Here is a 17,986-nt window from a genome sequence, read left to right on the forward strand (position 1 = left end):
TGACTAAAATTTTTGAATAAGATGTGTTAGAATTTGTGATAAATAAACAATTTTGGATTCATAACACTAGTATCATCATTCATAATTTGAGAGAGAATTTGCCCTGCAGATGGTCAATTCACCAATAATTCTAGAGAGAACTTTGACTAAAAATTTTGAATAAGATGTGTTCAAAATTGTGATTATAATACAATTTTACCTTTGAAAATTTTGAAAAAGATGTGTTAGAATTTGTGATTAAAATACAATTTGGATTCATAACGTTGGTATCATCATTTATAATGGAGGTTTATTTACTTTTATACAAGATATCAATTGTGTTTTTAAACTTATGGGAGTTTCACAAGTGCGGTAAGTTTATTTTTAGTTTTGATATATTTGATTTGACAATAGTTTGTAATTAGATTTGTTGATATTGTCAATTTCATGTCAACAGTATAGTTTACAGATGATTAAATTGTTTAAACAACGAATTAAAAAAAAAATGATTTGGATCTACTATTAAAGGTTATGAACTTTTATGTGATTAATAGAGTAGATATATATTGAATGTTAAATTTAAAATTATGAAATGCATATGCATGCAGTAGTTTTTAAACAATTTTTTTAAAACTTGCACTAACGTTTTGCATCATACGCTAAGCGTCCATGTGTTTTGATCAAACCTATATCAATTAAGATTGAATTTGAATCGCAGGCACTCGTCTCAGAAAAAAAAATTTATATACCTTTATATAACGGTATATAGGAAAAAAAAATTCTGAGACGAGTGCCTGTGATTTGAATAGAATATATGAAGACAAAAGCAAATATAACTGAATTCAGAGCGAGGGACACGTATTCATTAAAAAAGGAGAAAATGGGAGAGGATATTTTTTATCGTTCATATCCTGAAAATTATAAATACAATATTTGAGGTGATTTTTTTCGGCCATTTTATTTTAGGTTGGCTGTAATTCTGACTAAGGGTTATGTATATATTGTTATTATAAAAAGAAGATGTGGTATGATTGCCAATGAGACAACTCTCCACAAGGGATCAAATGACGCAGAAATTAACTGCTATAAGTCAAAGCCCCCCTTTAGTGTCTTATTGTTGACTCAATTACTGCAATCGCTGTATTTGATGTGCATGCTCTTAATGAACCCCAAAATAAAATAAAAAGATTGAATGTTCTATTTGCTGTATAGAAATAAAAACACCTCTTTTTTTACTTTTGGGCTAAGTAATTATCGATTAATCTTTTACCAATATAAAAAAAATTTCAAAAACGTTTTATAAAAAATTATCAAAAACGTTCAGAGAAAAAGAAAGATAATGGTATAAATATATAAAGAAACGAAATGAATCCACGTTTGTTGAAACTGTTGAATACATTTTGTTTATCAGCAAACTTTTGAAATACGCATTGTTAAAAAAAGAAGAAAGCGTAAATCGCTAATCATTCAAAAAAAAATTGTGAACAGAATTTGAACAATCTTAAGATTTCGCCTCGCAACTAGTAAAACATTGTCGAAACGGTTGCCATGTATGGTTTTTCCTCTAGGGAACTGATTATATATATTATCTAAAGTGAAAACAGGCTGTAAAATGCACTATTTATGCAGACTTGCTGTTTACATTAATTTTATCATGCATATCAGTGTTCCCTTATCGAATATTACATGAAATTATAATAAATTTACACGGAGTTTAAATATAGCGTTTAATTAAAAGTATGTCAGAAAAATGCTCAAATAAATCAGTATGTACAGAGTTTTAAGTGGTTTCATTAAGTACCATATTTGTAGTTGCCAATTTAAGTGGTCGAGTAGCCATTAATTAAGAATTAAATGCTTCTAGTTGAAATATATTGGGGGTGCACATGCTCGAGGCTTTTACGACCCTATAAATTACAAAAACGAAACATTCAATGCCCATTCAATGCTAACAATTACATTTTTATGCTACAACCATGAAATTTAAAGTTTTGTCAAATTTTCTGTTTGTTTTCCTTATGCATTGATGTTTACGTTGTCGCGGGAAGCGTGCGCTGTTATGGATATTGCATTTTATTTTTTGGTGGGGGGGGGGGGGGGGGATTCTAGCTTCACCTTAACCCGAATAATCCAGTCGTTATATTTCACTCACTTCGATCGCTACATTAACCTCCGGAGGCGCCGTAATTATTCGAGTTAGCTTCATCTCCTCTTTTTCGACACACAGGCGCTTGGGGAAATGCACTCCCTCCTTATTTTTTGTTTTTGGTGTTTAAATTATTACATAATATATACTAAAAAGAATTGAACCACAAACAATATGAAAACGGGGGATAAAAACATACCTTGGCGTATATGCATAAAACCACTTTAGTTAAGATAACCAATCATTATACTAATATATCGTTGGAAATGTAGAAAAATCCGTCCGTTCGAGGAACAAATCTTAACTTAACGGGTCATGTAGTACTTGTTCTATTATAAAACTCGTGAGGTTATTATATTTCAAATTCACTGTCATTAGGTTTTATCATCAAACTAACGTTTTATGTATGGGTAATTTAAGATATAAAGTTCATAAGAATTTGAATCTTTTAAAAATATGTAAAAGATACAATTCTCTGTTGGACTTGCAAGAGTTTTACGACCTTAATTGGTCTTAAACTTACGGAAGTCAAATACTTGAGGTTCTGTGAACAGCTTTCACATCATCAAAGTAAATATACCCAAGTTGTTTTTCTTATCTTCAAAGATATACAGTGTATACATAATGTTATTGACCTCCATTCAATAATTTCTTAAATCTGAAATACACGAAAATTTGTCTCTTGAAAGTTTGATAAAGTCATAAATATCAAGTAGACGCCAACAACTTTTGAGATAAAAATCCACAATTTTCAAAAATGTAAAAAAAAAGGGGGGAGTCGAGAGTTTGACAAAATAAATATATACAAGGAAAATTTCAAAAACTTATTTAAACATACTACTGTTATTCAAGTTACACACACCTTTGTTTACTTGACAAGCGATTTATGTATCAGTTCCATTAGGATAACAACGTAGCGGCTTCTAAGATCCACGCCATGCATTCTCCGCATAAGATATATATGTGTCAGTCAAGTCAAGTCATATTATAAGAGGTAGCGACAAAGTCTTTTAAAGTAATCGTGCTCTTTCACTATAACTCGATGATTTCAATAATAAGTAATTGTGGTATGATTAACTATCTACCGAGACCAATGGCGTGGATGTAAGCAAGTATGGCATAGAGTACGCCATCAACAAAGACCAAAACCCATACAATATATTGACATGCATTCGTTAATATTATGGTAAACGTTAATTTTGTTTTCTCGACATTTGTTAATTATTTTACAAAGTGAATTTATAATAACCTTATGAGGTCTTGCAATGACGCTGAACACGATTTCATGACTTAATTGTTACGATAGTATTTTGCCTTTGGTCCGTTCAAAGTAACTTGTTCATATTCCTGGGTTCACTGATCCTGATCCTAAGGTAAATATTGAGTTTGACACAACTGGTATCTTTGTGCTTTCTTGTTTCTACTTGTTACTGTATTTTCTCTGGGTAATGTCACATTGTATACTTTAGGTTAAATTGTTTAGGCGCAGGATCGGAATTCTTCAGTGCTTAGTGTTTCTTGGAATCACCCTGAACTCTTTAAATATTCTCCTATTATATTCGCTGTTATCTCGTATGTATCTTTCTTTGGTGGTGCTAGAAGTGTCTGGAGATCTATTGGGATGCTATGAATCTCCAGCTGTCTTTTCATTTCTTCTCGTTCTTGGTTGTATCTTGTACAGTTAGTTGTGTAGAAAGTGTACATTCGCAGTATGGCGGGCGGGATTGTCCTATCTGATTGCGGTATTTATGTAGTCTATTGTAAAATTGAGAATGGAAATGAGGAATGTTCCAAAAAGACAACAACCCGACCATAGAAAAAAACAACAGCAGAAGGTCACCAACAGGTCTTCAATGTAGCGAGAAATTCCCGCACCCGGAGGCGTCCTTCAGCTGGCCCCTAAACAAATATATACTAGTTCAGTGATAATGAACGCCATACTAATTTTCAAATTGTACACAAGAAACTAAAATAAAAATAATACAAGACTAACAAAGGCCAGAGGCTCCTGACTTGGGACAGGCGCAAAAATGCGGCGGGGTTAAACATGTTTGTGAGATCTCAACCCATTGTAGCCTGTTTTAAATTCTCTATAACTGGTTTAGAATAAGTGGATTGGTCTTATACCTACCATAGGTATTACTAATCATTTAATTTACGATAGCCTTGATCCTCTGTACCTGGTCGTTACCTCCCTGGTGTGGTCCTTTCAATGTCACAAATGCGAAACAATTATATAAATATTAAATTGTTTGATTTGCAGTTTGTTTATGCATGTTCAGTGTTAACACTTGAATAAAAATGGTCAAACTGTCATTTAGAAGAACATGAATAATCGCCCACTTTAGCTTATCAGATTTATCAGCGCGTACGTTTAGGAGGCCCCTCATGGGGGGGGGGGGGGGGGGGGGGGGGGGTCCTAGTAGTCACATAATCACCATTTTTTGCCAATATAATCACATAATCATTAAATATTTGCTTATCTTTAGTAATCAAATAATCATAAACTAAAAATACAGTCCTAGGTAATCAAATAATCATGAAATATTTGGCTTAATAATCAAATAATCATTAAAAAAACGGCCAAGTAATCACATAATCAAAAACCCCATGAGGGCCCTCGTTTAGGAACAAAAGGAAAATTCGTAGACCTCACATCTATTTAAATCTGTTATGAAAGTAATTTCACTTCTTACATATAAAAAAATAAAAAATCGAATAAATTAGAGATTTAATTATCTTGATTTGCTGACCGTTATGCGCCATGGTATTTTCAAAACATTTATTTAGATTGTTGTGCAAGAGTAATATTTTGGTTGGTTGATTTGAATATCCCTAAATGGCCACGTCCACTTGTATTTTTGTCCATCTAATGAGTTAAACCTTTTTCAACTGATTTTTATAGTTCGTTCTTGTGTTGAACTGTTATACCACTGTCCCAGATTAGGGGGAGGGTTGGGATCCCGCTAACATGTTTAACCCCGCCACATTATTTATGTATGTGCCTGTCCCAAGTCGGGAGCCTGTAATTCAGTGGTTGTCGTTTGTTTATGTGTTACATATTTGTTTTTCGTTCATTTTTTTTTTATATAAATAAGGCCGTTAGTTTTCTCGTTTGAATTGTTTTACATTGTCTTATCGGGGCCTTTTATAGCCGACTGCGGTATGGGCTTTGCTCATTGTTGAAGGCCGTACGGTGACCTATAGTTGTTAATGTCTGTTTCATTTTGGTTTCTTGTGGACAGTTGTCTCATTGGCAATCATACCACATCTTCTTTTTTTATATAAGCATACGAATTAAATAAGGGGTCAATGAAAGCAGATTAATTACTTAGTGCTTTATGTCCAATGGCAAATATTAGAGGTGTATAAAACGCAAACTAATATGCTATTATCAAATGATTATATACTTCTTAGAACACAATCTTATATTAAAAATGTAATTATGATGGTTATATGTTAATTACATTGCTCTAAACAGTGGCGGATCCAGAAATTTTCATAAGGGGGGGCCCACTGACTGACCTAAGAGGGGGCCCGCTCCAGTCACGCTTCAGTGATTCCCTATATAAGCAACCATTTTTTTTCCCAAAAAGGGGGGGCGGGCCCCCTGCCCCCCCCTAAATCCGACTCTGCTAAACAAGACCGACACACATGCTTTCTCACAAGATACTGTGACAGTTTACAGGATAATGCGACACCCGAACAGAAGAGAGAAGTCACCGCCGTATACTAAACTTTGTGACTACAAACACAATAGTTTAATCGATGGGTAAAAAAGCAAATTTTCAAAATGCTAGCTTGAAACTGCAAACCATATAATTCGGTGCAGGTTTTGGTGATGTTGGACTTTACAAAGATAACTTATCTTGTACCTCAATTATTGCAATTGGCCACAGTTTCTCCATTTGATGGGTACGACTTCCTCCTTTTTGAGAATTCTCGGTAATTAAATTCGTGAATACAATACAATACAATACAATACAATACAATACAATACAATACAATACAATACAAATACAGTACAATACAATACAATACAGTACAATACAATACAATACAATACAATACAATACAATACAATACAATACAATACAATACAATACAATACAATACAATACAATACAATACAATACAATACAATACAATACAATACAATACAATACAATACAATACAATACAATACAATACAATACAATACAATACAATACAATACAATACAATACAATACAATACAATACAATACAATACAATACAATACAATACAATACAATACAATACAATACAATACAATACAATACAATACAATATTTTTATTTTTCCAAATCAAAGGGCCCATTAAGAGCATAACATTAATTACAACATGACATAAACATTACAGAGTGATTAAAGAAACATAAAATAATAAAATAATAAATCAATAGAAAACACAGTTAATACATAAAAATGTGGTTGATGTAAGCATCGGTCTTTTATAGCTGACTATATACGGTATGTTTTTTGTTTTACAATGTTGAAGGTAGTACGGTTACCTTAAATTGCTTACTTCCACTTTATCTTTCTCATTGGCAATCCTATCTCATCTACTTATTTTCATTATGATTAAACAAAATATCACTCAAGTCAGCTCATTGGTTGCGGATAACAGACTAACAGACTCAACAATCATTACAGCGTATTCCATTGAGTGTGTAGCAAAAGGTAATATCTTTGGTTAGCTTACTTATTAGCTGAACCATGAAGTCTTTGTTAGGTAAGGTAAACCACCCTACTTTAAGAATAGAATAGTCCGACAGAAGACCCATCTATCTGTCTGTTGGACTATGCTACAATGAAAGGAGGGTAGTAAATCAGATCTTCTAATGACTTTACGGTTCAGCTAACAAGGAAGCTAACCAAATATATTACCTTTTGCTACACACTCAATGGAATCCGCTGTAATCATTCCCGTTTGCTGAAGTGCTGATACCAATCTACTACCGTCGTTTATTTTCACACCGATTTTCCTTTTCATTCATAAATGAGTCCAACTCTTAACGTCTGCATTGACAATCCATTTAAACTTCTCTTTTTTCATTTTTTATTGTTCAAAATTTATCTTGACATATATAACTCTTTATCACGAATCAGTCATTCAAAAACAGATTTTATGTTCTATAAGATTTGGTTATATTTTAATATGTCACTTTTGTTTAGAATTTTGTTTGCATTTGTACTTTATTCGTGTATTTACATTTAAAAAAACTTAAACTTTTATACCATATCTAATGCATCTATATGTGTCGATTTGTGTTCGGAATAATGGCCCCGATAATGTATCCATAAAAATTGACACGTGTTTAATAAACTGTAAATATTCTAGCGTTCACAGATTGAAAGTGTTTAAACGGGTCATTAACTGCGTCGTTAACAGGTTAATTAACTATTAAATCTTCTTTGAACTAGATTTAAATTTGAACATGTTAAAATGTTTGATTAAGACTATAGATATCATCAGAGAGAAAACCCTATTCTGATCAATGCATATATATGGTATTTAGCAAAGAAATTGGTATCGGGTCATTTAATAAAGATTTATTCAGATTCATTGATAAATGAGGGTTTAGATGAGTGTCCTTTATTTATGAATCCTTTATTTATCAAGGACTCAATGTATGCCAATTATCCTCTATTCTATTAAACAAAGGCAAACGTAGGTGACCATGTACCCCCTTATGGAGCTACATGTGATAAATGCATAGTATTTTTTTTTCATGTCCAATTCCTAATTTTGTGTTGTTTGGGACATGTGTGTGATGTATAAAATTAGGACACTAAATTCGTATACGAACTGGTCAAAACATAATCAAAGGATTATTGCTTTAAATATTTAACTTCATCTTAAAAATCATGAGACCTTTAACATGAGCAAAAGCTCCGCTATAATGTTTTCATGACCGTTTGACGGAATTTCGCAGTTCCTGATTGGTACGCGGACCACGGCCCAACTATGTTTCTAAACAGCCCTTCTGACGTCTGAGCAATTTCGGACTATTCAATTCGAGTGCATGCCAACCCAAGCAATGGTTTGAATTAAATTATTTGCTTAATGTTGATAAGAATGCAAGTGAAACCATAGTTTAATTAACAAATGTATACAATGGGGAAAGAAATCTGCAAGTTTTTTCCTGACTCGCTCACCGATCTCATTGTAAAATACAAAATATAAATTACAAAAAATAGACAAGCACACGGAAATTGATTTATTTTTATTAAAGAACTTGGCAGGACATATTGTATATACATGCTTGAAAAAGTAGGCAAATAAATTTACCTTATTATAACGAGTTTCTCTTTCTTAATTCATCAAGTTTTATTTATGTTTAAAAACGAGAGGGAATTAAATAACATATACACAATTTAGCCATGCAATTCAATAATTCGTCATTTTAGTTCCGTGACCTCGTGGCTTTGATAAAAAGATAAAACATATACCAGTTGTATTTTTTAATGCAACGTGTAACGCTCCTCCAGAATCAAAGGAGAATATGAAATATTATATACATACATTAAAACCAATACTCAGTCAATTAACAACCAGGTTACACGTTACCACGAGGCTCAGGTCAGGAAAGGTCATCTCGATTTACCAAATATTTGCAATCTTGAACATCTCAATACAACCGTATTATCATGGACAGACATGTATAATCTTATATCACTAGAAGAAATTTCACGCATTGAGGTTTTAAAGGGTTAAATTACTTGCCGATTACTACGAAGAAGTCTCTTAATAAGTTTAACCTCTTCTTCGACTTTATGCAGGTGCAAAACTGTTATGTACGTCACTCACAGCGCGTTGAAAAATACTATTGAAAGTTTAAGAAATAATTCCTTCATGTCATGCTCTATGCTCATTTTAACATGGGTAGGCATTATAGTTGTCGATATTTTACACAATCTAATTAAAAACCGATCTCTCATCGCCCCTGTTTCTGATATGTCGCGTGGGAGATCTAACGAAACCCGCTTTGAGGTCACATGTGAGTGACCTCGTAGGTGTGTCTTTTTCAACCAATGAAATTGAGTCTTCCACGATCTTGGAAGTTTAACGTAAGGCAAAGGGATGTAACTCATTTTATTTACGACGAAATCGTCAGTCAAAATAATTCATAAACTTTTTTGATTGGCTTATCAATAGGTCGTCAACTCATTTGCATATCTTTATAAATTCATAACTTTTAGTTCACTCACATGTGACCTCAAAGCCGGTTTCGTTAGATCTCCCACGCGACATATCAGAAACAGGAGCGATGAGAGATCGGTTTTTAATTAGATTGTATTTTACACTGAGCGTTAGCGAGGTGTAAAATGTGGTCAAATATAATGCCTACCCATGTTAAAATGAGCATAGAGCATGACATGAAGGAAATATTTCGATTCTAATAGGACAAATACCGTATTTTTATAGGTCGAAGCGTACGAAATTACCGTAAAAATGTTTGGCTGTTCCCGTTTCCTCCTCGAGGAGTCTGTGCATTGCATTTCATATTTGATAAGTTTAAAAACTACGATCAGGATAAATATATGTTGTTATATATTATAAGTTTATGTTAGCTGCCTAAATGTATATATTTTAAAGGAAAACGATGGAAATAGCGTTAATTTAAACAGTAAGTTAGTGCGCATGTGTCAAACATATTTTCTGCTCATTAGAACACGGCTTTGTTTTCAAAGCGTAATAAGGACGTCATATTAGAAACGTTATTATATTTCAGGTCAATAGCTTTTGTTTTATTTTTTAACGTTGTTCCCCAATAAAGTTCGAACGAGTATTTATGATGCGGTAAAAACAGAATCTTTTGTTTCAAAATTTACATGCAACTTACACATGATGATAAAGTATGGACACTAAACAGCAGATCTGCTATCTTACATTGAGATCGAGCGATTATTCAAGAATATATTATACCCGATATTCGTCTTGACTGCATTAAACTGTTTGTTTTTGCAATATTAAAAAAGTTGGTATAGTCAAGTTCTCCATTATTTTGTTTTTCTAAACTATATTAAAATTGTAAATATTAATTCATTCCAATAACTTTTCCATGTGACCGTTCCATTACACCTCTCCTGGTTTTACCGTTTTCCACTCTGGTATGATAATGAGTGTCAATATCGACTAATTACTTTTCAATGTTTATCTGTGGGTCTGTTATTGTTTCAACACGTGTATTCCACGTACATATCTGCTTTGTTTTTCTGTTTTTCAAATTATTTGCTGCATTTTACATTGTAGTTCATTGTTCATACATCGCTCATATCTCACTTGAAAACTCGTCATACATTTTGAATATTTAATCAGATTTCAAAAATTGATAAAATATTTAGAGAATTTTACCATGTATCCTATTTATATAAGCAGATGTTGGCCATGTTATTTCTGCCATTGTTTTTGTTTGTTCGGTGTTAAACTCGACCTCTTCGTAATCGTTTTACGTTTGTTTTGGGAGTCATTTTGAAAATTTTTTGAATGCCAAATTCGGTAACATACACTGAGGGTCTGATTGAGGGCATTTCTTTTCTGTATACTTTAATTTTAGGTAATTCTTTAATGTTCTTTATATTTCTACCCACTATTCTATTCTTTTTATATTTTAGCACGCATGCAGTCATTCGCTCTTCTAATTTTTTGCCCTATTTTTTTCTCTATTCTTGATCCACCTTTCTGTAGATTTGATCCATTTTATATTCTCTATTTCACAAACCCCATCTACACTCCTCTTTTCTGTAATCCCAATCCAGACATGCTTTTGTCATCAATTCTCGTTGATTTAACCTTTAAAATACAGATGTATAAATATTATCTTAATGCTGATGGTAAATTAGTGTCTAACGTCCAGTGGCAAATTTGACATGCATATCTGGACAAGGACTTTTAACGCGCTAATTCACAAGGTAGAAATATAGAGGGCATGTCATCCTTTTAGACACTCGGGAGCACAAACTTATGAAGGTGAAAAGCTCCCTCCCCAAAAAACAATAATAAACTTTTATCATCTTTATAGTCTAATAGTGTATTCAGGCGGTGTTCTCTATTAGTTCATTTTTAACCAAAACAAAGTGGAAGAGGGACAAAAACAAAGCACCGTTTAATCCCCTGCCTCCCCCGTCTCCTACGCATGTGACAGAAACAAAATCGATCCGCAAACAATCGTGTTAAATAGAATATTAAAACAACTAAAGATAAGGTGGGATTGCCAATGATAAACTATATCCACCAGAGACCAAAGGACAAGAATATAAACTACTATACAGGACACCGTGCCGACTTTATAAATGAGCAAAGCCCCTTATGTAAAGTTAGCTTTTAAAGGTCACAACATGTAGTTAAGATAATAACAATGGCATGATTTATAATAAAATCGAAAAACGGCAAACAGCTACTAACGTGGATCGTTTCTAAATTTACAAGCTCTATAAACAACACCAGTCTTAAATTTGGGCTGATTGCGAATAGCAGAAACTCGTTCAATCTTATAGTGTAAAGATTGGCGAAAAGTATAACTACATTCTAAATATAAATCTACGATAATCTGTACATGCTGTATGTGGCGTATAGATTTTAGAGAACAACGGAACAAAACAGTAGACAATGGGTGAAAAAAGGAATAGAGAAAAAGAAAGAATACAAAAATGAAGGACCCCCTTATTGATCCTCAACTATCACTGATATTTTTAACTAAAGGTAAATAACGATTTTATGAGTAAACAAGTTAAGACAAAGACACAGACTATTGTTTGACTTTTCTGACACCAAAAACGTTAAATCTATCATTTAAGAAAAATAATTATATACCATTTACCATCTCGGTGGGGCCTCTAATTTCTTATATCTGACATAATGCCACAATATCTTACACATTTAATAACAGCAAAGATAAAACAAGTCAATATATCCATTAATATAACACTCATATAATTTGATTTACATTTTACTATGTCACAACATGAACATATCGCAATTAATCTTGATAAAAACTTTCTTGGTGGTATTTGATCTGTGTTCTATAATTATACTCAGCATCTACTGGTAAACAATGGTCAACATTGTTCTGGTCAAAATGATAGTGCTCCCATTGCATTTGAATGGGGACATATAGTTGGAATCCCCCTTTTGTCTTGGGTTAGGAAACCCCCTTTTTAAACTGACCAGATCCGCCCCTGCCTGTACAGCCGGATATATAAGAAACACAGTTTCACTAGACATGTCCGTGTTGCTTGTTAATGGCGTTGCTTTTCTTACCTCAATTTTCTATCACGAAACCTCCCTCGAATATTATATAAGCAGTTTGTTATCAACCATTTCATGCATAAGTTACTTAAACCGGACAGAAATAACATGGAGCATTATTCTCGACCTTATACCTATAACAACCAGGACAAGTAACATGGAGCATTATTCGCGACCTTATACCTATAACAACCAGGACAAGTAACATGGAGCATTATTCGCGACCATATACCTATATCAACCAGGACAAGTAACATGGAGCATTATTCGCGACCTTATACCTATAACAACCAGGACAAGTAATATGGAGCATTATTCGCGACCATATACCTATATCAACCAGGACAAGTAACATGGAGCATTATTCGCGACCTTATACCTATAACAATCAATACAAGTTGGACTTTTGTAGCAAGATCCCCTGATAGGAGACTTATATCTTAACTTTAGATTGACCCCTGGCCTGCTCTTGGACATTTTTTCTTCTAAAGACCATCGTTTTCCCCTCCATGGATTTTAGAGCATCGGAAAAGTCTGGATCCGGTAATGTGTAACTTATATCCTACACTTATATTTACAAGCTATACAAGGGCAGTAGCAAGTGTATTGCATGTTCCCCAAGAAACCAACTATTTTCGGAAGCAAAGCAGAGTGAACTAGTTGGTATTTAGAGAGACAATAAGTTGATACTGTCCGAAAAGCCAGTAAATAAGTGTTTTATATATACAGAAAGTACAGGAAAATGGTTTGCTTTCAAAAAATGAAAATATTTTATATCACGTAAATAGCTTTTGAAACTGTTAACCGGTCAATAGTCCTTTTTACAGGAAAATGTTTACTGCTACTTTTGCATATAGGTACTATTTCTGTACTAAAAGTAGTACTGTAAATCTACTTTTAATATTCAGTACTATTTTGTTACTTAAAATTATTTTTATATCAAGGTACCTTATTTTACAGTACTTGAAATTTAAGTACTTCAGATTTTTGGTTGCACGGTTAAATTTTCAGCATTTTGAAAGTTTTTTTTTTTCAAATCTCATAATGTTATGATGTTCAAACATGGAATACTGTGATCATTGTTGGTATTATTTCTGTACCAACATTTTAAGTACAAATCAATTACTGGAAAATACAAGTATCTAAATTTTACAATAATTTTAAAGTAAAATATTAAAAGTAAATTTCTAGTACTACAGATTTTAAGTACAGAAATAGTACCTATGCAAAAGTAGCTGTGTAGGAAATAGGTCGTATCTAGTACATAGATTTTGAAAATCTCTATTAACCGGTAAATAGTCTTTTTTCAGACAATTTCCTCATTTTATTTGTCTGCAATTGTATAGAGAAAATACATAATAAATTTTTTTTTTAAACTAAGTACTCTGTTATTATCAATCAAATTTCATTCCAAATTATCTGTTTTAAATTTTAAGTCTGCTATAATTTATTATTTTTCTAGGTGCGATTTAAACTTTTCGACTGTTTACTCTATCTGCATGTATCAAATAAAGTGCATATTTTGACGATGAAATTTCACCCCAATTGTTATCAACCATAATGAATTGTGTATTGCATAACACATAATTATACATATGTATACTCATAAATACTCTTCGCTCTGTCATTTAATGGATTATGTTGACAAGATAACTTTTTATGAAGTAGCCATTAGTTATAAAGATTAATTGTGCGCAGGTCACGAATTATTTAAATCTTCGTGTCTGTACTATAAATTACCATGCAGAACCTTTGATCATATAATTATTAATTTACCATCTTTAAATTTTTTTATAGATATTATGTAAAGAGATGTATACCCAAGATCTAAGTGTGGGTGGTAGACTGTTATAACTTGGTCGATCCAGTATGGGTGGTACATCCATCCAGTATGATAGTATACTAGCTACAATGACCCTGTCCCTCTAGTTTTAGATAGTACATTGTAATGACCTTGTCCCTCTAGTTTTAGATAGTACATTGTAATGACCTTGTCCCTCTAGTTTTAGATAGTACATTGTAATGACCTTGTCCCTCTAGTTTTAGGTAGTACATTGTAATGACCTTGTCACTCTAGTTTTAGGTAGTACATTGTAATGAGCTTGTCCCTCTAGTTTTAGATAGTACATTGTAATGACCTTGTCCCTCTAGTTTTAGGTAGTACATTGTAATGACCTTGTCCCTCTAGTTTTAGATAGTACATTGTAATGACCTTGTCCCTCTAGTTTTAGATAGTACACTGTAATGACCTTGTCCCTCTAGTTTTAGATAGTACATTGTAATGACCTTGTCCCTCTAGTTTTAGATAGTACATTGTAATGACCTTGTCCCTCTAGTTTTAGGTAGTACATTGTAATGACCTTGTCCCTCTAGTTTTAGATAGTACATTGTAATGACCTTGTCCCTCTAGTTTTAGATAGTACACTGTAATGACCTTGTCCCTCTAGTTTTAGATAGTACATTGTAATGACCTTGTCCCTCTAGTTTTAGATAGTACATTGTAATGACCTTGTCCCTCTAGTTTTAGATAGTACATTGTAATGACCTTGTCACTCATGTATGAGTGTAAATGTATAGTGACCTTGTCCATCCAGTATGATAGTACACTGTAATGACCTTTTCCATCCAGTATGGTTTTTACCCTGTAATGACCTTGCCAATCCAGTATGGGTAATGAGTAATACACTTCGATGACCTTGTCCATTTAAGGATAATGTACCCTTATGTTGATTCAATGCTAAACATATGGAAATTTTATAGAAAATCCACAGCCATTATCAAGTGTACTCTCATATTTGGCAATTTGATGACTGATAGATATAAGATTATTGCATGCAGTGCTAGCAATGATTTCCTCAAAACAAGTTTATTTATGTAGCTATTGGTTTATGGACCAAATCAAGTACCTTTTAGGGTGCGCTCGATTTTAGTGACTCAGCACGAGGTATTTTGAAATTTACATGTTGGTTAGAACTTTTTGTAAGAAATAAACACTAGCACATCATAGAAAGGCAAGTGAGTAATCTATGTTTCAAATTTTACAACAAAAATCCATGCGTTAAAGGCTGTGGATTTTCTATAAAAATCTTGGTTTGTTCGCCACAAAGTACTCTTTTTCTATTAAATTCAATGAAACAGTAAATAATAATGCTTTGCATCAAGTTTCCAATTGATATATGTACCGATACAACATGGCCTTTCTCTATTTTTCATTAAATCTGTAGTTTTGATACAATTGCATGAAGTTTGAAAAGTTCGTACTAAAATGGCTACAGAAGGGGTCATAAACCTTAATGTCCATCTTGTCTTGCTTGTACTATACTTTAACTAACCCTAAACATAAACCTAACAATGCTGCGGCATCGTCCGTTAAGATTACAGATTAAAACAAACCAAAATTATACTTTAGCAGAATACCGAAAGTAAAATTGAGAACGGAAATGGTGAATCAATCGTAACTACTCGGCCATTCTCGCTACGCAGTACAATAGTTATTTCTTCGTGCAACCAGAAAGGCCGAGTTGTTCCGATTGATGGTGAATGTGTCAAAAGACAACAACCCGATCAAAGAGCAGACAACAGCCGACCGTGCGAGGCTGAAAAGCCAGTCAAGGTCGTTAAACACTTCCATATATATAATGCGGCGAGAAATTCCCGCACCCAGAGGCGTTCTTCAGCTGGCCCCGTAACAAAAATGTATACTAGTTCAGTGATAATGAACGTCATACTAAACTCTGAAATATACACAAGAAACTAAAATAAAAAATCATACAAGACTAATAAAGGCCAGTGGCTACTGACTTGGGACAGACGCAAAAATGCGGTGGGGTTAAACATGCTTTTTTTTTTTTTTAGATCTCAACCCTCCCATATATATACCTCTAGCCAATGCAAAATATGTAGTATATTTATTTGCCGACATTTTATTCTTTACTGTTTTGATCGAGTCGAAAATTCAAGGCACCAAAATTAAAAGTTGGTAATCTATAATACTAAAATTACGAGGTCCAATTTGTCAGCCGTCATCGGGTAAAAACGAGAAATCAAAGAATTCAACTCTATTTATAACTAATATAGGACAATGGTGTAGATTAAAAATTACACCCTTTTGTTTTCCACATAATTAATAGTGCCAATAATTAACAAGTTCCGGGTCGAATCCGATACCGATACCAATAGTATATTCACCTGTTAACTATTTCCTTATCTGTACGTTCCGCATTTGACAGGCGCACCACCAAACGGTGTATTTAGGATTTTTGCTTTATACACGGGTCATAATCAAAGGGCTGACATTACTAAATTCAATCATTGTCAAATTGTTCCCTATTGTAGTTTTATTCAGCAATCAGCAAGACTTTCTAAGATAACTAATATAGGACAATGATGTTGATTAAAAAATACTCCATTCCTGGATGGCCAGGACCTTTTGTTTTCCAAATAATTAATATTACCAATAATTGATAAGTTCCAGGTCGACGGGTTCAAACAGAAAGATTTAAAAGCAGAGAAAACTTTGTATCTTATAATCGACATGACTTTATCAGATGACAATACTAATTACTAAAATAAGGCTTAGGCATAGTTATATACTTTAATTCAGTCACGGACCCGCGATATCACGGGTGTGTACTTGTGTATATAAAAAAGATAAGCATTCGTATGGAATCGAAACTCATGATGTTTGAATAGATATATTGACCATCTACGGGAGTAAAATACATATCTGAAGAACACTACGTAGCGAATATAAATTTCAATAAATTAATTATAAATTTTATTAAACAACATTGATTTAAAAGTACAAAAGTACCTTTCTATAAAATGTCATTTTTAGATTACAAGACGAAATATACTGCATTTATTTAAATACAACAAATGCATCAGACATTTACTTACTATTTGGCCAAACCGTTTAGCTGTCATTCAAAATGTTTGTTGAAATTTACAATGTAAATTGTAATGTTAATTTTGGTAATTAGCGTCACCTTTGAAATTTACATTTGATGAAGATTAATTGCTATAACACAGTAGTTTCACCGAGGGATTTATATTTTGTGCATTGGGTTTTATCCAGGTTGAAAAGGGTTCAACATGGGGGAATAATTTAGGTAAAAATTATTTGGAAAAAAAAATAGACATTCTAACTTTTAGTACCAATAAGATACCGAGGGACAAAAATAATATTTGGCATCTTTATATAAAATTTATAATATAAGATTAATTGCTATAACACAGTAGTTTCACCGAGGGATTTATATTTTGTGCATTGGGTTTTATCCAGGTTGAAAAGGGTTCAACATGGGGGAATAATTTAGGTAAAAATTATTTGGAAAAAAAAATAGACATTCTAACTTTTAGTACCAATAAGATACCGAGGGTCAAAAATAATATTTGGCATCTTTATATAAAATTTATAATATAAGATTAATTGCTATAACACAGTAGTTTCACCGAGGGATTTATATTTTGTGCATTGGGTTTTATCCAGGTTGAAAAGGGTTCAACATGGGGGAATAATTTAGGTAAAAATTATTTGGAAAAAAAAATAGACATTCTAACTTTTAGTACCAATAAGATACCGAGGG

General features: G+C 32.8%; 1 protein-coding gene across 2 annotated transcripts in view; it reads left to right on the forward strand.

The window, feature by feature from the left end:
- The first annotated feature begins 202 nt into the window (after positions 1–202).
- Positions 203–17,986, forward strand: part of LOC139503322 (von Willebrand factor D and EGF domain-containing protein-like) — a 69,699-nt gene continuing 51,915 nt past the window's right edge. Inside the window, exon 1 of one of the 2 annotated variants that reach the window (XM_071293094.1) lies at positions 203–351. In XM_071293094.1, the coding sequence (XP_071149195.1) occupies positions 282–351 (70 nt within the window). In that variant the 5' untranslated portion in view covers positions 203–281. The remainder of the gene's footprint in view (positions 352–17,986) is intronic. The other variant, XM_071293092.1, reaches the window with a different exon arrangement.

This window comes from Mytilus edulis, chromosome 14 (genome assembly GCF_963676685.1).
Source record: "Mytilus edulis chromosome 14, xbMytEdul2.2, whole genome shotgun sequence".
In the NCBI taxonomy this organism is placed as follows: domain Eukaryota; kingdom Metazoa; phylum Mollusca; class Bivalvia; order Mytilida; family Mytilidae; genus Mytilus; species Mytilus edulis.